At 40.2% G+C, this 21,673-nt stretch overlaps 1 protein-coding gene across 1 annotated transcript in view; it reads right to left on the bottom strand.

Moving 5' to 3' along the window:
• The window catches only part of XPR1 (xenotropic and polytropic retrovirus receptor 1), a 116,162-nt gene that overhangs the window by 31,715 nt on the left and 62,774 nt on the right, over positions 1-21,673 (bottom strand). Inside the window, exons 3-7 of the mRNA XM_075507963.1 lie at positions 11,796-11,897; positions 5,608-5,831; positions 1,369-1,518; positions 868-951; positions 278-359 (exon numbers count right to left, since the gene is read on the bottom strand). Coding sequence (XP_075364078.1) covers positions 278-359; positions 868-951; positions 1,369-1,518; positions 5,608-5,831; positions 11,796-11,897 — 642 coding nt within the window. The remainder of the gene's footprint in view (positions 1-277; positions 360-867; positions 952-1,368; positions 1,519-5,607; positions 5,832-11,795; positions 11,898-21,673) is intronic.

The following is a 21,673-nucleotide window of genomic DNA, read 5'->3' as shown; positions in this document are numbered from 1 at the left end:
GATGTTGCACGTCCAGAATACCCCTCCAAGAATAAGGAGGAAACCAGGAGAACAAGCCATAACACGTTCAACGTCCAAAATCTGCGTATATAACATGAGAAAAACCACAACCTGTTACTAAGCAGAACTAATAATTCACAACAGCGTGATCTGACTCAGGCTGATTTAACCCAGAACATCCTGACCAACCCAGTTTGGATCCAGGCCCTCACTAAGTGATGAGAACATATGCAAACCAAGGTATGGCAGCCAGCCAGGTCCAGCCAAGGATACCCACCTGAAAGTATGACAGTGACGTTCAGTGCAATGAACAATCCACAGAACAATCCAACCCTGAATGTAGTCCAGGCTGGTACAGGCTGTGAACAAAGCAATGGTGGAATTAAGGCAGAGTAAATAGGTTATCGGCAAAGTCAGATTAATTTGCAGTGTAGATTTAAAATCAGGGATGCAATGTTCTGATCTCTGATTGCACTCTTGCTCTTGAAATGAGGGGTTTGTTTAAACGAAAATGCTGCATAATATTCTTGCCTATGTTGTTGCTGTGTTGAAACAGAGCTTGGGCATCTCAACGCCCTTTGAAAAATATTCCAGACCACACAAACACTAAGTATATGTTATTATTAGCACAAATTTCCTTTTACTATTTATGTCATCCCTTCATTACCTTGTCTGCACACATTAGGAATAGTAAGCAAGCTATTTCCAAATCTTCTGGAACTAAAGCAGATTACGCGACCATGCTCCCTCACAATTTGCGGAGCATGCTCACATCAATTATTTTCACTACTTTGTTCAAATGTTGAATCTAATTTGTTACCTTGACAAGCTGGAGAAGCAGCTTTGCTATATAACTCAACCTCTCACCTGAGCTGCTCCTAAGGGTGGAACACGCAAACGTTTCATAGCCTTCTGTCTGTCTCCATCTTCTAACTCATTGGTCACCACTTCCTAAGGAGATAAAGATACACATCACAGAAGTTCATTCTAATGATAAGCACACGGTACTATTACAACAAACAAACAAAAAAATAGCAGTTGATTTCCAAGTTACATTTGAGCCCTGGCCCACTACTCTTCTAATACAGGGTAACAAAGATATGAAAAGCTCACCACACTGCATCAAGTTATTACACAATACAAACTAATGCTGCACTAGCTTTTCAGAGTGAAAAGTTACAGCTGAAGAGAACACCCAAATTTATGTAAGCAGTGCCAGAAATCGGTGGCATTTCAAAATCAATTAATAGCTGCCTTGGTGGTGAATACAAGCTATAGAGAGGGCAAAACATTACAGAAATCAGTAGTGAACAAGAAAACATTGTTTTCTAGTTAAAAGAGGAGCAGTGCCCAGATTAGCATCTTTACCTCTGTTTCGGAGATAAGCTGGTTGATCTTCTTGCAGGTGTAGAAGGGTGCCACCTCCACCTCGGCCACCCGCCATTCTGCCCCCCGTGCCGTCTCCAAGTTCTTGTCATGCTTCTTTAAGATCTTGCGGAAGCCAGTGAAGTTCAGGTTCTGCAGACAAGGGAAAACAGTTACTGGCTTTTAACCTCAGTCAGCTCCCAAGAAAGTTAAACGGTTATATTTCCAGCGCTAGCAAAATAGGAATAGTTAGTAAGAAGGATCAAAATTATTGCATCTATTTTCAGGAAGTTTTTGAGTTATTACTTTATTAGAAGTAATACATATCCTTTGCAAATAACAGAAAAAAAAAGTGGGACTCAAAGGCATAAAAAGAGGTAACTTATTTGCAAGGAACTACCTAAACCTCATATGCCCTGAAAAGCCAAATCACTGCCACTTTCCTCCTTACTGCAGGAAGCGACAACATTCCTGATGAAACCTCACTGAAGACAAATAACCTTTGGACATACCCAAAACTTGTATACTTGAAGTTATTTTAAGACACACTCCCTCTGTCTGGGTACACCCTACTGCATACATCCCAGGTACTGCAACTCAGCAACTGGTCTCTGGATTAGCAGTAGTTGTAACGAACTCTTAACAAAAATATAAAGCTGCAGAAAGACTATGTTTTCCCCTAACTCTCACAGTCATTGCCACTCCTTCAAGGTGTTTTCCCTTCTGAAACTAGGCTACCGATTTCCAGTTTCTTTAAACTTTACATTGGTTTCGAATCAAGTTCTCCAGATAAGTGCAGTATAGAAGGGAAATCCTTGTACAACAGAAAACTTGTGAGTTTTAAATGCTGCAGATTAAATCCAGACAAGTGCATCCCCGTAACAGCATCCTTTTCCATAGAGTACATTGCACAATGACTGCAAAACTAGTTTAGGCTTGCCGATGTGGGAGATGTAACTCTCCCACGTTTGTCTGTCTAGATAAGCACATGATGCTGCATTAAAACATGAAGTAACGGTTGATTTCCAAGTTATATATGAGCCCTGACCCAACACACTTCTAATGCACAGTAACTAAGATAGGCAAAGCTCATCGCACTGCAGGCAATTGCTGTGACAAGATGCATCTGAAATCCTGCGTTTCATTATACAGAAAACACCACTCAAAAGATTCAATGTTTCATTCAAGCAACAGCAGGAATGCAGACAGACCATGGCAAGATTCACTTCTAAAAAAGCTTAGAAAGTAGCTTGGAAAGAAAAACAGAGAAAACGGCAAAATCCAATGCCCTGGGGAGAGGCGCCAACTACTCACTGAAATTATTTTCAATGTAATTATGCTTAGAGTGATTTAATACCAGACCCCTATCGTTTAGGTGGGGAAATGAGGCTAGGGAGACAGGAGCAGGAAGCCAACGCATTAACGATCTGCATTATTGCAGACAAGAGCCTTTAAATTACTTTCTATTGGAAAAGTCAGCATTCCACTCCAGGGAGAGCAGATCACTATTTCAGAAATTTGAAATTAAAAAGGTGCAACAAAATGATGATTTTGGTCAGAGATTTTTCTGTAGCCTGAACTAACATCACGTTATTTGCCACGTGTGCAACCACAGCCTAACTCTGGTGTGCCTTGGCAGGTTGGTCACAGTTACACCAGATACCCTAGCACCTCTCCAGCGGCGTTCCATCCTCTGGCTGCAAAAATTCTGCAACCGCAAAGTGCACAATAAAAACACTGTTGGTTACAGTGGTACTTCTGACAAGGAACACGCAGGGATGAAACTGTGAAACAAAACAGTCAAACATTGTTTATGCAGTCAGAAGTTTTGTATTTCTTGCTATTCATGATGCTTTTATTTGGCAAGGGGCTTTGTCCAAGCCCGGCTTCCATTTCTGCTGGATACTAATCGAATCCATTGAAGTGAATCAACTAATGGTATGTTTTGTCATTAAAGGTGAAAAAACCAAACAGTGCAACTTGCGCAATAATATTATGCAAGATCAAGTAGGATCAAACAGTGGACTCAAAAATCTTTGCTCATATACAAGCATATCAGGAAATGCACCAGCAAGGCAAATGCACAGCAGTTTATTAAGACCAATTCAGCCTCCATTATCTGTTCCACGAGTGTACTATATTATATATAAGTATATACTATATACTTAATTTCTCAAGATTTCTTTGTTCTAAAACACAGTATTTAAAATAAACAGATTTATTTATATACGTACATACTCTAGAATTATATATTACTGTTAACAATAAGTTAATTTTATCAGAAGTTTAATCATTGGTAAGTTAAAAAAAGTAACAGCTGCCCTGGAGATAAGTTATAGATTCACTTGATGTTTGATTTGTGTACCTTAGGAATGAACGCATGCAACTTTTCCTCTTGCTTCAGTCCTAACAGACTGAGGAGTTTGCTGGTGCCTTCACTTTATCTCCTACACGAAGGCCTCAGCTACATCATCTTCCCACCAGGTTACTGTTTTCCCCTCTCTGAAACTGCAAGACATTGAATATTCCTAGTTCTTATATTCTAAGCTCAGAAGTGATTAAGAGTAGTACTCTGGGATTTGGGTTTATGTTTGTTTTAGTACTTGTATTCCTTGTCTTCAACTTCAAAACCAATTTGAACTAACGTTCTCATTCTCTCTTTGAAGTTATGTTGTACAAAGAAGCTCTGGTCCTTTTGGAAACTGTGAAAGCTATCAAATCCAGATGGGTTTTACACCAATATTTAGTATACATACAAAGGACCTGGATTCATGGTAGCAAAAAGCAAAAATGTAAGTGTGCAAGTAGGAAAAGATTTTTCAAAGGAATGACTTATGTCATCCCCTATTTAAGTTCTTCATCAAGCCTCAGAAGTGATTTTTGTAACCAACAGTAAAAGCTTTCCTTTTTTAAGAGTGAAGGAATCACAGCAGGTAATACTGCTTCTCTCCATACCTGAAAAGCAAAGGATACTTTACCTTTCCGAGGATTTTGAACTAGAAACTACCTCTAGTAGTTAAAGGGCTTTATTGAGAAAGCCATAAACAGTTTCTGCAACTATAAAACCTGTGTTCAGGACTCATGGAGGGGTATCTGTTCAACCAATGAAAATAAGTAGTTATAATGTTCGTAAGAGGTGGTCTCAACAGATCCCCGAGAGCTCCCCTTGAACGCAGGCTAATGCTTTTTCCAATACAAGTTGGACAAAGATTTTTCCAACCTGAAAACCCAGTATTAAAACAAGGTAATTCCAGTTGAGGCATCTGGAGTGAGTAAGTGTTGGCAGCGTATGCAGATGTGCTCAAGGACATAACATCATTTTAGGAGAGGTACTCAGAAGCACTCAGAATTTTGGAAGAATTAAGTTTTGTCCATGCTACAGAGTGATACTCAAGTAATTCTTATGGTGAATTTTGTTTATTCTGTTTATTAAATTTTGTTTATTAAATTTCTCCAGTACAATGCTGGTAAAGATCTAAATACACATGTAGCAAATTTAAGCTAAAGAATTTAAGGTCAAACATTCTTATTTAACAAGCTAAAAAGCCCCACAATAAGACATTTAAAAGGATTTCAGAGTATTTAACACCAAGAGAGCTAGCCTGGCAAAAAAAGACCTTAACCGTTTCTGATTTTTGGAACAAAATTAGTATCTGCAATATCTACCATGCCCTTTCATGCCAGAAATCCAAGTACAACTAAAGATTTGTTTTTTTATACTTCAAGGCAAACAAGCCTGTATCCTACAGAATTAAAAACATTTTTTTTTTTAATGGATGTTTTAACAAGAAATTCTGATACAGCAAGGTCACGGTTACTACCATGGTAACGCCAAGAGGAAACAGTACATTAGTATTTCAAGTTTCATTACAAATATTAGATAAAAGAGCTTCTTCCCCAACTTGCCAGCCCCAGCCCTGCACAGAACAACACACTACAGGAGGCCCCGATGCAACCTCGTGTCCTGACCATGCCTGGGCCAAGGGTGTGGGGTCAGCCAGCCCAGAAAAGGAAGAAGGAAGGTCCTTCTGCAGGTCAGCTTAGCATTTCTAGCTCAATGAAAAGTAACAAGATGTATGCTGCTAGCTGCTAGGCATCTGCATTTCCTTTAAAAATGTTTAGGGACCCCAAAATAAAAAAAAACAAATTAAAAACTGTCTTGAATGAGGCACCTCAAGGATACACAAAGCACAGAGGCATTTACACACAAGGCTTTGTAAAACCACCTATTTTTGCAGGTACCTGATAGTTCTGCAGTAAGATGAGGCTGAGGTAGAGCTCGCTGAAGGCCAATTTCAGATCTTTGATATTCCTGTGCTGGACACGCTCTTCGTGGGACAGGTGGAAGACCGGCTTTCTGCGCCGCTGCAGTGTGGAAGCCCCACTGGCTTCTTTCTGTGCATCCAAAGTTGACTGTAACTCAGTCCGAAGAGTAGTAAACCTGCGCTGAGCTTCTGCAAGCTTTTCTGTTAGTAAGGAAAGGGAAAAGTCAGATGAGAGGATAGCAACTTGCCTACCGAGCCCATAAAAAGCACTATACCTTTTCCTCAAATAACATGCCTGTAGGTAAAAAGCACTTCATTGAATAACCTACTGCATGGCCTTCCCCCACTAAGCATTAAATTCTGCAACTCTGCATATTTCTCTTTTATGAAGCTCCTTCTTGTTAAAGGGTTTAATGCACTCTTATGTAAAACACACACATTCTCCAAAAAAAAAAAGCTGTCATGTCAGACAGGTCTTAATTAGTCCTGTAAGAAACTTTGACTTAATATAGTCAAAATCAAGGGTCTGTCCCTTCAGCACAGACTAAAGCAGCATTAGACATGAACTCAGACTTCTCGACTTCCACCCTAGATCTGGTTTCTAGAGGATGCTCATACCAGGACTGTATGAATACCTGTTACGGATAGAAGCCGCCCAACCTGCACGGCTGCCCCTGTGCCTAGGGGCTATAAACTAGCACAGGGACACAGGGTCAGGCCTTCCCACGCTGGCAGAGATGCAGCTGGAGGCAGCCAGGCAGATAGGGTCTCATCCAAATACCAAAGCAGTGACCACACGTCTACTCTGCATGCAAAGGAAAGCTGCTCTCCTTTCTCAAATAAAGCAAATGCATAAAAAGCATTAGAAAAAAACCTGTTAGACAATATTATGAAACTTGACAGTTAGTAAGGAAAGCATTTTTCATATCTGTGCACCCACAGAAAGACTATGTGTTTACTATCTTTTTATATGACAGTAAGGAAATCAAAGAAAAAAAAAAAAAAAACACCGAAAAAACCACACTTCAAATGTGACACTGAATTTTGTTGCTCAGAGAGCAATGCAACCCCTCTGCCAAGCTCCCGGTGACAGACAAACACAGTTTCTGCTTTGATCAGGAGTTACAACACTACTTGCTGCTGTACATGATCCGCTGTAATAATTTATCCCTCTTTTCCTCAGTTTAGGCTCACGCAGGTTAGAAGTATTGCCTCATTATTCAGTGATTAAAGGGACAGTCAACCTGAATTTAAATATCATTTTGATGCGCTTTCAGAACAAGTCAGTCTCTCTTCCTCACATCTCAATTATGAAACAGGTGTTCCTTTAAACACGCTGCTTTATGTACTTTCAGAAAATAATCTTTTTGGCTAAATAACAATCTTTTAATGCTAAAAACAGCATAACTGATACCATTATCTTTCTCTTTGTTCTGTACAACTAGTTCCTTCCAGGCTCTTCCCCCACCCGCTACGGCTTCAGTCACAGCTTTGGCATCTCCGTTGATAAGCACCATCGCAGACCTCAGGCGGTGGCAGTGGCCAGGAAGACTCCGAGCAGGTTCACAGTGTTGGAGCAGACGGCTGGGAACTGGAGTCACCTCCACCCAGCAGGATGCACAACCCTGCACCAGTAACCACAGAGCCCCAAGATCCCTCCACGACCCAAAGCTCTGCCCGACAGTCTCCTGGCTGTCAATTTAATTCTCTTCATTAGTATCTTACATAACAACTTAATGGTAATTCTCAATTGCTCCCTCCCCAGAACTAAGATTTACTCTTATGGGAGCAATTCTGACCTTTTCTTCAGTCTTATTCAATCCTGGTTAATTTTAAGAGCAAAACTTCTCTGTAAATAATTTTACAGTGCTCTGCGTAAGATATTTTCCAGAAGGAGCATGCCTTTCCGAACAGAAAAAGGGGATCAATGTGGAAAAATCAAGTACAGAAGAGCCTGAAACTCTCTGTAACTTTCTTGATTATAAACTTCATTAAAGTAAGAGGTTTTAAAAAGACAGGAAAGGAAAACTCCTCTCTGACAACTTCTACAGCTGCAAGGACTCCACTAAACAGAGGCAATGCAGCTTACAGTGAGAAGTGTCTGCCCAGAGCCTGCAACCACATAATATTTAACACACACAAGGTCAGACTGCAAAAAAAATAATCTCTCCCCACTTTGGGAACTCTCTCGGGAAGTAGTAACAGATATCTGTTAGAGTAGTGTTATAATCAAAAGCCTTCATATAAATTGATTCTGTGATTCTGTGAAATAAATTGATTCTGTGATTCTGTGAAATAAATTGATTCTGTGATTTATTGAAATAAATTGATTCTGTGATTCTGTGAAATAAAACTCAAGTTCACTTTCTCTATATTCAAAACATCATATTAAACCATCTGTGATACACTGAGATTTCTTTTGGATCAAATTATTAAATATGGAAGAGTTTAAATGTACATCTTTCAATTGAGAGCACTGTTCCATTGTCCCTATGTCCAGAAAAATCTTAAAATCCATCAGCCTAATAACACAATATTTAAAGAAAAGAGAATGCTTTGAAATAGTTATAGAACTGCGGCTGCAGTTTTCCTATGTTTGCAAAGCAACATCCATAAAAAAAGCATCATGTCCAAATACATTCTTCTTTACCATACACTGCTGAAGAGAGCCATGTGCTGTCTTTTATACAGCCCTCTCCATCCATAGGGGAGGACGCAGTCCTCTGAGGATAAGGCTTTAAAGGCAACTGACCCATCCTGTAATGACCTGCCACTCCTGAGAAATGGCCGTCCTGCCCCCTTCTCCCTCCACCCTCTTCTCCTCTCTCTTGCACTGACTCCAGTTATCCAGTCCACAAATCATTTATCTTAAGGTATGATTTTATCATCAAGATTCATTGCGAAAGCAAAATAAGACAAAATGTGTGCTGCTATTCTTAAAACCTCCTAGGGAATTCCCTAGGGAAACGGCAAAGCAGAGTAGAAATTAATTTCTCAGTTTGCAACATACTTCAAAGTAATTGAAAAGACATTCACTACTATCACTAATTTAGCGCTCCAAAAAGTGACTTTTAGAAAAATATGCCACTCAAAACTTAGAAAAAAGCAGCATACACTTAGAAACTGGAACCACTCTTGTTGCGTTGCAGCATTTTGCATGATGAGATGCCCACTGAGTCTTCAGCTCAAGTGTAATCTCACAGTAAAGACCGAGGAGAAATCTGAAACCAACAGAGGCAGACTTCAACAAAAGTGCTTGCAATAAAGAAGCAGCTTTGCCCAAAAAATGCTCCTAGATCCTGACTAAAAACCACCATCCAAAGACTTACCACCTCAACTATGCAATTCCAACTTGGTTTTGACTCCATTTTCCAAGTTTAAAGAAAAGTTCACACATAAGGATCATGAAAAAAAAACCCCAAAACTATCACACCAAGGAGCTAGTAAAATTTCCCCCCAAGTTCCAGTTTACATGGTTATGGTTGTGATCAAAAGCTGTTTCACCAGACAGGAGGTAATCAAACATCCCATATCTCCTTACAGCTACCTGGCTCAGGGCTCTGGGCATTTTAGGCAGGCTTTTTTAGCACTCCTTCCTTTTCCTACTTGTATGTATTATGTTCAATATTTTGCTTACCAAGTTAAAGCCACGGCTTCCTACAAATAATAAAACCAGCTCCTAAAGTAACCACAAAAATGTTACTAGCTAAACAGTAGCCCAAGCAGATCCTGATGATGCTAATTTAAAATATAACAAACATCCCCCCTAGAAAATCCCAAACACAAACCAAAACTGGCCACAAATAAAACTTGAACAGCACTTGAACAGGCGTTCCTCTACTGGAACCATCTGAAAATTTTACTGCTATTCTTTTTTCTTTCAATTGAGTATAGATTTTCTTGAGCGTAGCCCAAATAATCACAAACTGTTTATCAAATCAGACTTAGTTAATGGCAGTTTTCCTTCCTACCGAGCTAGGATAATGGTCTGGGGAATTAAGGCTATGTTTGGTGAGAGCCGACTATCCAAGCACACAGCGAAAGGCAAAGGCATGTTGCAGCAGGCATTCCAACCCCCAGTGCTCCGGGGAGCTGGGGAGGAGCTGGGGTCTGGGAGCAGCCCATCCCCAGAGGATGGGGTTGTCCATGGGCAATCCATTTGCCCCTGGCAATGCTCACTGAGGATCCCTCAGCGCAGGGAAAGATGACAAGGAAATGAAGCAGAGATCACCAGAAGGCTTAGCTTTCTTGAAAATGGACTATATTTATTGTTGTAAAGACAAGCGTGTAATAAACCATATAATAAGCCTATAATAAATAGGATGTAGCAGGTCATAATCCAAGCCAACACATGCCTGGAGTTACAACAGGGTCCGATGTGAGATATTTCTGACATGATCAAGAAGAGGAACCACTGATGGAACATTTCTTGATGTGGCTTAACATTAATAACCCTAATAATGGGTTTCCATACTATTAAAGTCACGTTGCTCTTCTGAAAATAAAAGACTTATTTTAATCTTATCACAAGAGATTTTCAAATTACATGTATTCTCTCCTATAACTTTTTGAAATGACAGCAAGTTGAAAAAACCCTACCCTGCATTATTAACGCCATTTTAAACAATGCCGGAATGGGTACGTATATGTGGGTGAATGTGTGCTAGCAGGTCCTCATTAGGGAAAATTATAATCTGTATTGTGCATCTGAATTGACAGAACTTCCTCCACAGAGTCTAGCTACTAGTACACAGGATCTGATAGAACTAGAAAAGTAAGAAAGACAAGTTTCTGAGCATAAAAGCCTTACCCAAGACCTGGGATAGAAACAGAAGATCTCACAGGGAAACAAAAGTGAGAACAATTGTTCTGCATTAGGTACATATGAATTGCATGTAGAAAAATGCCTATAAAGTGTAAAACCCAGCTGGCCTAACAAAACATATCGCTTCTACCTACAGACTGCCCCTTGCCCTTGTCCTTACCCCCACTGTGGCTATAGCAAAACACCACTACTCCAGGGAGCCAGAAGAGCTCGCGCAGCCAGCCCAAGAAAGGTTTACTTCCCTAGATGGAAGCTGAATAGACGCAAGCTGCAGTGCACAGTTATTGCATCTATTATCCTTTCAGCTATTCTCATGTTCACAACCCAGATTCTGCTAGCAATAAAGTCATCACCTGATGGTTATTAAAATATTTTGCAAAATTCAACTTTGTTACCAGATTAAAATCAGAAATAGAAAAGGCTACCATATTGGCTGCAAAAGCCTGTTTATAGCACCAAGTTAATAAATCAACATGTTAAGAGAAAGTATAGCAGAAGTCAATGCATCATTGTATCCATATTTAACGGCTTGTCTACTTGAAAACCCATTTTAAACCTTACCAAAAGAGGCTGACAACAAGCTGAAGTGTAATGGTGGGTGGAACTGGAGCACACTGTTACTAAGTCTTTTGTAGCAATATTACAGGGTGAATTTCCGATTATCCCATTCTGAAGTTTATTTTCAAAACACCGGGGGCGGGGGGGGGGAGCAAACTTTCTCAGGGAAAACAACAAACAATAGCACTTTGACATATGACCCCTAGGAATCCCTACTCTTACCACCATTACATTTTTACTCAGTTTACTAAACAGGATTTTATACACAGCCAATGACAAATTGCTACTGGCTGATCTACTCCAGGAAGCTGCAAGAGTTTGAGTAAGAGTTAAGTGCTTAAAAACTCGTTGGACACATCAAGACGGTCAAATTACTATACATGGGCAAGTCCATGATGACTGTTCCTGCACAAGCTCAGGAAACACCAGCTAGGGAGCTTAGGATGCCAAAAACATGCACAGGAGACTGTCACCTTAGATAAACTGAGAAACTGTGCCCTATATGTAAGCTGCCACTTAATTTTAAGAGCATCTTCATAAAGTTCAGCAGGATGCTATTGCAAAGCAGTGAAATCACCTGCCCTTCGTTCTCCCTCCATTCAAATACCATGGTTTAGCTCCACATCTGTGATTAAACCAGAGCAATTTCCCATATAAACCTGCCCTATAATTACCTGATGGTAGACCTGCATGACCACTGTGGTTATTCTGAAAGTTTGGGAGCTCCAGACTCTTTTTGTGTTGCTGTATTTTCCACAAATATACACAAATAAGCACCTTACCTGAATAGAAAATGTTGATTTTGGCAAGTTCTTTCTCACAGGTTTGGAAGAACTTCTCTTCAAACGTGGCAAAACACCTTTTCACTGTGTCCTCATCTGTGTCTATAAAACAAAACACACAAAAAAAAGTTAGACCAGAAGAACATAGGAACAATTGTCTAAGCAGCTGCCATTGAAATATTTCTTTGGAGTAAATCCACCTTCTTTGTCATGCAGAGAAAGAAGAACAATCAAGTCCAAAGGTCTCTGAGGGAACACATACTTGGCTATAAAAGGAACTGCACCAAGATAGAGAGGGAAAAACCCAAGAAATAGAACTGCACCTTGACCAAAGTTCCCATCATCTTTTTTAATCCTTCAAGTGCTATTGCAGAGCTCACATGCTTCATTTCCACTTCCTAACCCAGCTTGTGTGACTGCGCCTGTAGGGCCACCCTGGATCAAGACTGCTCTTTATACCTACGGGAATTTTTTTTAAAGACATCTCACCTAGCATCACAAAGTCAGCCACCTAAAGCTGCACACCAGTGGAAAGGGAAGACCATGCCCCATTCCCACCTGCCCTCTCTGCTGCCTCCAGCACCCTGAAGCCACCTCTCTGCTGCCATGTCTACCCAGCACAAAGCCACACAGCCACTGTAGGGGGGATCCCTCTCCTCCCTCCCACATCACTTCTGCAACCATGTGGTGAGCCACATCAGGGAAAGGTGTTCCAACCAAAACAAAAGTAGCTTAAGTAGCAGCATAACCACCCTTGACATGCTACCATCGGTCTATGTCAGGGTTAAATCCTTACATTTATCCACCCAGAAGTTGTTCTGCTCTCCAGTCTTGGGCACTGGCAAGTTCTCCAATACAAACTTTAGTGAGAGCAAACCTCTTTAACAAAGATTGGGGTTTATGATGGGGGTTTATTTTTTCTTCCCTGGGTTTCTGTAGCAGAAAGCCAAGTACTTTCAGTACTGCGTGTTCATGCCATGCCCTTTTCAGCTTGTCAGTCATTTCCCCCAGAGCTTCTCCAGCACTCCCACCACTGTAGTGTGCTTTGTTCTGGACTGGTATACAGGTTCAACCTACCACAGGCACTGGTCTTGCTCTTGAAGAACAAAGCTGGCCATGAAAAGTATTCATCCCAGATTAGCAGACAATTGTATTCACAAGGAAAGTGCCAAGTTTTTAACTGAAGGCTTAATTTGACCTTCCAGGAGGACTCACTAGCTTCAGCCATCATACCCACCTTCTCATCACTATAATCCTTCAATACAAACATAGTACTACAGCAAACTAAAATCTGCCCATTGAGTAAATGGGAAACTGCGTGGAAACTACTTTCTTTCTTCCTGGAAAATAAAAACTTTCTCTCATAAGCAAATTTAAAGGAAGAGGCCTAAATTATGGCAATCGTGATCAGGTCCGCACTTCTCCCCTACTGCTCTGGGACTCTTTTAACTCTTTTGGAAGAACTAAGTACAATTCTGTCATTCAAGTCAAATTTTGCAATAAAAGCAGCAATTTGGTCACCTTGTTATTATAAGGAATATAGTGCAGCATCTCCAGAAGTGCAGAATTTCAAAGAAAGAATGAATTTTCTAATAATTAAGAAATTAGTTTAATGAGTAAAAGTTAAAGAATCCACACTATAATTACAAATTTTAGCACTGTCAATCATCTGTCCCACATACTCCTAATGCTGAAATAAAGCAGACTCTTCATACCCCCCATAGTTAGTCTCTGAATTCTCATGCAGTCTTACAGACTAAAAAAGGTTAGTATTACTACAAAGAGGAAAAATTAAAATTTTGTTACTGTATTGATAAGGTCAAGAAATAGATTTTGAAATACATGTTATTAAATTGAGATGACGAGTGTCTACAGAGAAGTTTCACTCATTAGCAGATAAACACCCTGGACTGTCATAACAAAAAAATCTTTTTCTTTTAGCATTAGTTTCTAGGTAAAAACAACCTCAAAGTAGTATTAATATATATTAAACTTTTAACATTTAGAATTTCCTGATTGTTATGTTTGTGGCACTGATATGAAACACCATAAGCCTACAGGCACTATATTAATGTTTTAGGGGGGTTGTATAGAAAGAGTTTTATATAAAACACAACACAACACAAGCCTGCAGGGGCAATGTTGGAAGAAGTCTGTCTTCTTTTGGAGTTTGACGATGCTTTAAAGAGTAAAACGGGGTGGGGGTGGGGGGAAGTCCTGCACAGATGACTGGTGTTTACAACTCCACCATCCAAGGGCTTCTAGAAAAGAATTTGCAAGGGCTCCAAAGGCTGTTCCAAACTCCAAGTTTTGGCTTCGGGTGTCCCTTTATTATACAATGATTATACTTGCAGATCCGCAGCTACTCCCAAGGATGAGGGCTCCCTCCCTTGTGCAAACAAACCCTGAAATGACAGGGCTCTGACTCTTCTTTGCTGAAGAAAAGCCGCAGCAGTCCCAAGGTGTCATTACACCCCTGCTCGAAGTCACTGGCCTGACACAGAGTTTGCAGAACCACACACATGTGCCTCAACCGCTCCTGCTCAGCTTTAGTGCCTCAACACAGATCCCTCTTTGCGGGCAGCCTAAAACACCAGAAGGACAGAAAATAACTCTGCTTTGGGGCTGGTAATTTCTAATAGCAGAGTCACAGCAGTTGCAACATCCTACCCTGGGGCCCTACCAGCAAGGCCAATCTGAACTTGCCTGCAAGAGCCCTAATCCTTGACCCAACAGCCACTAAGCACGGGTGGAGAAAACACAAACAGATGGGTGAAGCAACAGAAATTACTGTGTGATACTTAATATGCAGAAATGTTATTCACTAGCTGCCTGAAACTTTTCAAATAACAGTAATCAGGCTGTATCAAAACAGAGCTGACTCTTAAGGAAGGACCTGAAGGGCAAATTATTCAGCCCAAAGAGTTTACCCATCTCTAGCAGAAGAGCTTACCTATAGATGCTTTCTGACATGGGGTAATCATGCTTTCCTGCCTTTAAAAATGTCATGTAGAAATAAAAGCACTGAGGCTCGCTGTTTTCCTGCTTCGGAAGCACTGAGCCACTTCTATCATCACTTGTTTCTAGGTTTCAGTAAGTTGACAAAGCAAAAGTAAAACCAAGCAAGTTTTTAAAACTTCAGTCACTGGAACTATCTAAGAACAACAACAAAAAAATCTCATCAGGAAGCAAAGTAGACTTTTTGTCCATGAAATCAAGCATAAATATTTCTACGCAATCAAAATATCACCTTTTAAGATACCAAAAGCTCAGCAAAGCAACGTAGTGTTAAACTAACATAATCAATGCCAAATAAATTACTAAATATCTTGTTTAGTACAATACTGACTGCTTCAGGAAATGATAAATAAGTGTGTTAAACTGTTTAACTATATCTGAAGTTTAGAAGAGGAAAATGGGCTTCAAAACACAAACAAACCACTACTGGAAAACCTTCCAAAAACCTTGAGATTAGGAATTCAGGTCTCTATTTCAACTTCAAAACATCACTGACTCAGAGGAAAGCAAGTTCTATATAAACTATTCCAAATCCTTCTCCAAATGTCAAACACCTTCTTATAAAAGATATTTTGCAGACCATGGTGGATGCCAGCTTTAAAATTCAGGATTTTCTGTGAAGAAAAGGTTTCCCTTTGGTCCCATTCCCACTGCAGTTCAGTCATTTAGCTGCAATAATAGACAAGTGCTGCCAAGACTATTGCCTTCATTTATTTATTCTTCCCCCAAGGCTAGGACAGGACAACACTTTTTGCCATGAGAAAATCATGGTGCCAGAAACCGGCCTTGGATTCAGAAGCTCCATGACAACAGATGCTGTTTTTAAAAGGCACCCAGCTATTGCTGCCAAGAAGGGCCAGCAGTAACCTTCCTTTTGTTCTTTTTCTATAGCCCTAATACTCCATTTACCCTAAGCACCACAAAGTTGCTGTGAACAAGGTTGCCGAGAAGATAGCCTGATCAATATTGCAGCTTCCCAACCTCATCTTCCCATGCAATTGCCTGCTGTGAATAAAAAAAACACAGTAAGCCTGAAAGGCTCTTGCTTTTACTTGTAAAGCCAAGTGGTAAACCAGCAGCAATCTGGACGTACACCCCTGTCGCTACAGGGGTTCTAGTTTGCAGAGAGTTCAGAAGCTGGTACATCTAAAATAGAACGTGAAGTTGAAAAATTAACATGCAAGTTACATTCCTGCACTGTCCCAAGCACTCATTTCTCAGTGTATCTGTGAACTGTTCATTTCATTTCTCATTTTCTGCAGTTAGAGTGTATAAACAAGTGATCAGCATCCCAGGCAGTAATTCCTGCTTACTCACTTCCATGCAAGAAAACAGACAGTAAAAGTTTTCTTTGTCAGAGCAGTGCCCTCTAAAAGTAATCATTAAAAAAAAATCCTTCAGTCTTTATCATGCTGAATTTTAAGGAGCATCTAATTTAAAAAGATTAATTAGCTTTGTTATGCGATCAGCACAGGTGTAGTTCTCTGAATCACCTTTTGTTTGCCACAAAACAGTTTTATCTGAGTAAGGTTATTTCGACACTTCAGCTAGAGAGGAGGCAATTTTGTTTATTTGGAGGACTCTGCCATCTACTCAGTAAAAAAAAAGTAAAACTCAACATTGGCATTAAACACATCAAATCATACTGAACAGGTGATCTCAAGTTTAACATCAGCATCATTTTGAATACACTAAACTTTTAACATCTTCCACACCCTGTTCTTGGCCTCTTGCTAACTAAATGCCCTGTACACAGGGCTCAAATAGGTCTGCAACAACAGAACCGTGCTCTGAAAAATTAACAAGATTTAAAAGACAGTTTTCTTGTTCCCAGGTCTATGAAGACAGTAACTGCTTATACTTCTAGGGTCAGTGGCATATTAGGGGGGGGGGGGGGGGGGAGAAAAAAAGGCCACTTTTATTACCACTCTCAAAATTCTGAAAGAGTGGGTCCCTATAATGAAAACATGTATCTGCCTCCCAACCCCCATCAGCTTTGTCTGTCTACTCAACCATCACAATTTTCTAATACCCTTGACAGTTCTGCAGCACCAGGATTGTACAGTTTCCCAACCTTTTACACAGTACAGTGAAAAAATATTACAGCTAACAATCAAACTGTGTAGTTCATTAACACAAGGACGAAGATTACCTTTGCACTTCAATGCGTCATCGTCATGTTTATTGGGGTATTTTTCCAAAGGAAAGGTTCTTCTGCAAGGCAACTCCCTTCCTCACAACAGAAGGCTATGCTTGGGTCAGCTGCAAATTGGATCACTCACTGAAAGCTTCCAATAAATTCATTACTAACCTTGCATTTTCATGTCCAATCTTGTGGCAAATAAAATTCTGTATGAGAAAACTTTTAAGTGCTTAAAGTACAGATACAGAAATTTTTTCCTAGGACATATTCTTGCTATAGGAAGAGGAAGGAAGCCAACTCTGCTCGCAAATAAGGAACATTTGCATTCATGTTATTCCACCTTAACTTCTAAGCTGCAAATTGTACATACACATGTAATGGTGCACATCTCTCTTGGAATTTATTCCATCAACCAAAAACTGGACCTCAAATTAAAATACTATAAAATCAGCAAGAAAGAAGCTTCATGCACTAGTCAATATTAAAAAAAAACAAACAAAACACTAAGAAAATTCATAGCAGGCTATACCTACTTTTCTAAACCATCACGGATGAGCTGGTCAGCTCTCCACTTAATGAATGCTTTAGCCCAAATTAGATTTGGTTATTAAATTATTTCCCTAAATCTAGTAATAAAAAATGACCACTCGGGTAGCAAATGAGGTTGGTATTGCCAGCATACGCAGCGTTTGTGCGTAGGGTAGGGGAAGGAGGCGGCAAGAACTGCTGCAGGTCACCAACACAAGTTCTCTCAGGTTTTGGCTCACCATTTTCTTGTTTTTACCAATTAAGGCAGAATGAATGGAATCTATTTCAAAATACCTTTATAAATTATGATTTTCAGGTTGGTAAAAATTCTGCTTCCTTATTTTTAGACTGTATCACTGAAATCTTACAAGGAAACCAGCCAGATTCTTGTAGATAGTTTATTTAGCTGGAAAGAAAAAGCAACCTCCACAACATGCCTACAAGCTAGATATCCAACCAAGTGCCTACTATAAAATATTTATATTTGTGACTCTGTAAACATAGATTCTAAAGCAATGACAGCATCCTGGTATGAACTTCAGGTGCAGAAAAAACAGGCAATGCAGCAGCCAGATGTGAGAAGACAGCTGTTGCCCAGCTGGCTGGCTAAGAGCTTTGTAGCTCACAGTGTCAGGTTTTGCAGTCTACAGGGTAGCTGCACAGCTGTTCTAAAGGTTCACTTCTTTAAACAAGTATTAGTACTCGTAAGAAGTCATTTTGCAAACAGAAGGCACCAGTCTTTGTCAGCTATTAGAGGGAAGTCACTAAGGCGAGAGCGTGGTGGTGCTGTCACTGGATTCTCCTGGTACAAGCGTGGCCACGTGTGCATTACTGTGACAACAGTTCTGCAAAGCCATCTGTGCAATGATGCTTCAAAGCTGACCTTTTTCAAATTCTCTTATTTCAGAAGAAAAAGATTCTAACCCTTCAGCAGATATGTAAAAAGCATGGCTAGTTTAACCCTGTGTGCCTGGAAGAGGATCTAAATTACTACCTTCCAAGTAGCTGGGGTGGGGGGAGGCAAGAGGGGTGTAAAAAACCCAACCAGGTTGACACAGCTTTGGAGCAGAGAGAACCCCAAGGCTCTGTAAGCTTACATCCCAGCTGTCCCCAGTTTTGCTGTTATAATTTACTATTATTAGATTGTTGTCTGAATTTGCAAACGGCCAGCACCGTCTCAGCTTTAGGATTATACCACCATTCCGTCCTCTGTCCTTATACGTGACCACGATGCTTCAACGCTTCTATGATGCTTCACTTCTGTACCATTAGGAAAAAAAATCGATATTCCCAGTAGAATAATAAAACTGAGGCTATGTGGTACCTCAGAGTTGAAGGACAGCTAGGCAGAAACTTGTGACAGAAAAAAAAATAAGAGAAGCAGCACAAATTCCTAGTAATATTTCAAAACCTACCATAAAAATATTGTTAATACAGTATGACAGACCTGGATGCCAAAAGGCATCATACAGTGACAGGACTCTCACTACCTGCCTTCCCTGGTTAAGAACCACCTTTAAATTCTTATTCTTTTCAAGAAGGAAAGTAAAGATTCACTATGTGTTTTTGTAAAAGTTTCCCAATAAGCTAGACCAGAAATACTGCCACACACTTGAGGGTCAAGAAAAGACAGTCAACAAGAGCTGAGACTCCAATGAAATTTCACATTGACCATTACCAGACTCCAAGACAAAGAACAGAGAATACCAGGGTTGAGTTGCAGTCTGTGCATACTAGAACCTGTCCAGACATAATGGTCACGTATGCTCAGCTTAGACAAGAAACCAGTGATGCAAACGCAGATACTGCAGTTTTGTGGAATTACCAGGATCACACCAGGATGACGCCTGGTTACAAAACGCACCTGCACGTTCCTCAAGCTGCTGACCTGCTGCCTTGAGTTCTGGCTTTCATTTGAACAAGACAAGACAGCAGCAATTATGGTTGCACAAAAAACCCTATCACAGTTTACACATTTGAGGTTAAGTAATGCAGAGATACTCCAGCCTCTTACGGACAAGAGGTCTGAACTAGCCCAGCATCTGACAGATGCTACATGAGACAAGAGTTCAGCACTGCCATGCATTCCTTCTGCAAAGGGAGATCTTCATTAGCCTTTAGTCTGAGCAATGTTGCATCCAAGATGATAGTCCTTCCCCCTCCTCAGTGACGGGGCCACCAAACTAAAAAATTAGCAGTATCTGTTCATGCTTTTAAGATCCACTGAATGGAATTCAAGTAAATAAGCACAGTTGTGTTTTATACAGGTACAAAACAATCTAAAAACCCTTCCTTCTACTAATTCACATGGATGGAAATAAAGGATATTTCCTTAAGTTGCCCAGCTTGGTCCTTAACCCAAATAGACAAATGCAAAACAAAAGTGGTCACAAAAGCACACAGCAGCATGGAAAACCAAGACCAGAACTGTTGATTTAAAAATCAGGTGCTCAGAGTTCAGATTCAAGTTTTTCCTTATATTCACCTACCCCACATTTCCCTTCAGCCTGGCGAAACTCAATGAATTCAGCAAATCCTCTGCTGTTGTCAGTACAAGTGCTACAGCTCCTGACCTTTTAGCCAAGTGACATTTAAACAAATATATATGTATGCTCCAGAAAGGGGAGGGGAACATAATCCCAGTCCTATAGATTTGGGCCTTTGGGCCAGCCCCCAGATCAGTGATGGAAGAAATTACCATGGGGACTAGAAACACAGCAGCAAGGGGCAATTAGAGGAAACTCAAATACTCCAGTGCTGAATACAGCCGAGATCCCTCACCCTAAAACCCACAAATACGCTTTCCCTGTCCCAATTCCTGAATGAAGGTTGTACTTCATGGCATGGAAAGAGAAATAAGAGGAAACTTTCCAATCCGTTTAAATGTGCATTTGTATTTATCAAGACAGACATAAGTTCAATCTTTTGAATATTTTAATCAAGCAAAAAAGGTTTCTGTCAAGAGATAAAGCTTCATAATAAAATGACTGTTTATGCTCCTTTTATTGAGCCTCCAGTTTTAATAGTCTTATTTCCAGAATTTTACTAAGCAATAACAATTACCTTCTCATTAAAACTGCACAAAAACCTTCAGAACATCTGACATAACCAAAAAAACAAGATAGCAATTAAAACAAAACTGAGCAATTACAGCCAGTTAAAGGACTGGTGATAAAGTGCACTTTTAAAGTCTTGTGTTATTAGATAAGTTTTTCCTTCCCATGACAATCGCATGTAGATGGAGTGATGGGGAACTTCAGAGGCAGTTCAGGCTGCCCTTTACGTCCTAGCTCAGACACGCACCCAACGCCCCTTCCCTTGCTCTGGTACTGCTGCTCACGCAAGCCTACAGTGAACCAGTTCAGGAAGTTAATTCAGTATTTAGAGAACTACTCAGCATTAGAACTAAAAAGCACTGAAAACCTAATTGATCAATAAACTAGTTTCTTGTGGTTTAGTCCTCTGAAACAGCTCATCACAGGTAGGGAGGAGGCAGTGAGGAGAAGATTATCCCTCTGGCAGCAGCTACCCGTTAGACTGATTTAACTGGAATATCAAATCACCCCCCTTCAACTCCCATCTATCTTGTGATGAGAGATGACTAAAAGCATTACCCCACAGCTCAGCTGATAAGGAGACGTTGGTAGCCAACACAACTCACTTGAGTTGAAATCACATGCCCATACCCTTGATATGAACACAGCAAATGTCTCAATTATTTGTTAAACAGACTGAACATGTTCAAGCTTTGGTCTTTTTCTCAACAGCACCTAACCTTCTGCCAATGCTCCAGCAGCACGTGTGCCTCTAGTCTTCCCTTCTTCTCAAACTCTGTAATGATGCATTTATGGGGAAAAGCCTTCCTTACCTTGGATATAAACTGGCTAGTTCAATGTACTCCCAGTGCAACTCTTGTTAAACATTTTTGAGATATTTTAGTATAGTTTTAACTATTCTGAATAGGAATAAAAATGGTTATTTTAGTGTAAAAAGCTAAAATGCTTAAAAGAAGAAATAAGTTGGAAAAAGTAACATAAGAATTCACTGCAACGTGGTGTTACACAAGCAACTGCAGCCACATTTTGCTATGCAAGCTGTACCGGGACCTTTGAAACAGGCAATGCCTTGATCAAAGATGGCCGGTCACTGTCCCCTCCATGTGTGTCCTTACAGGGATGTCTTCTGCTGA

Source organism: Mycteria americana, chromosome 7 (genome assembly GCF_035582795.1).
Source record: "Mycteria americana isolate JAX WOST 10 ecotype Jacksonville Zoo and Gardens chromosome 7, USCA_MyAme_1.0, whole genome shotgun sequence".
Taxonomy (NCBI): domain Eukaryota; kingdom Metazoa; phylum Chordata; class Aves; order Ciconiiformes; family Ciconiidae; genus Mycteria; species Mycteria americana.
This window is presented reverse-complemented; position numbering and strand designations above follow the sequence as displayed.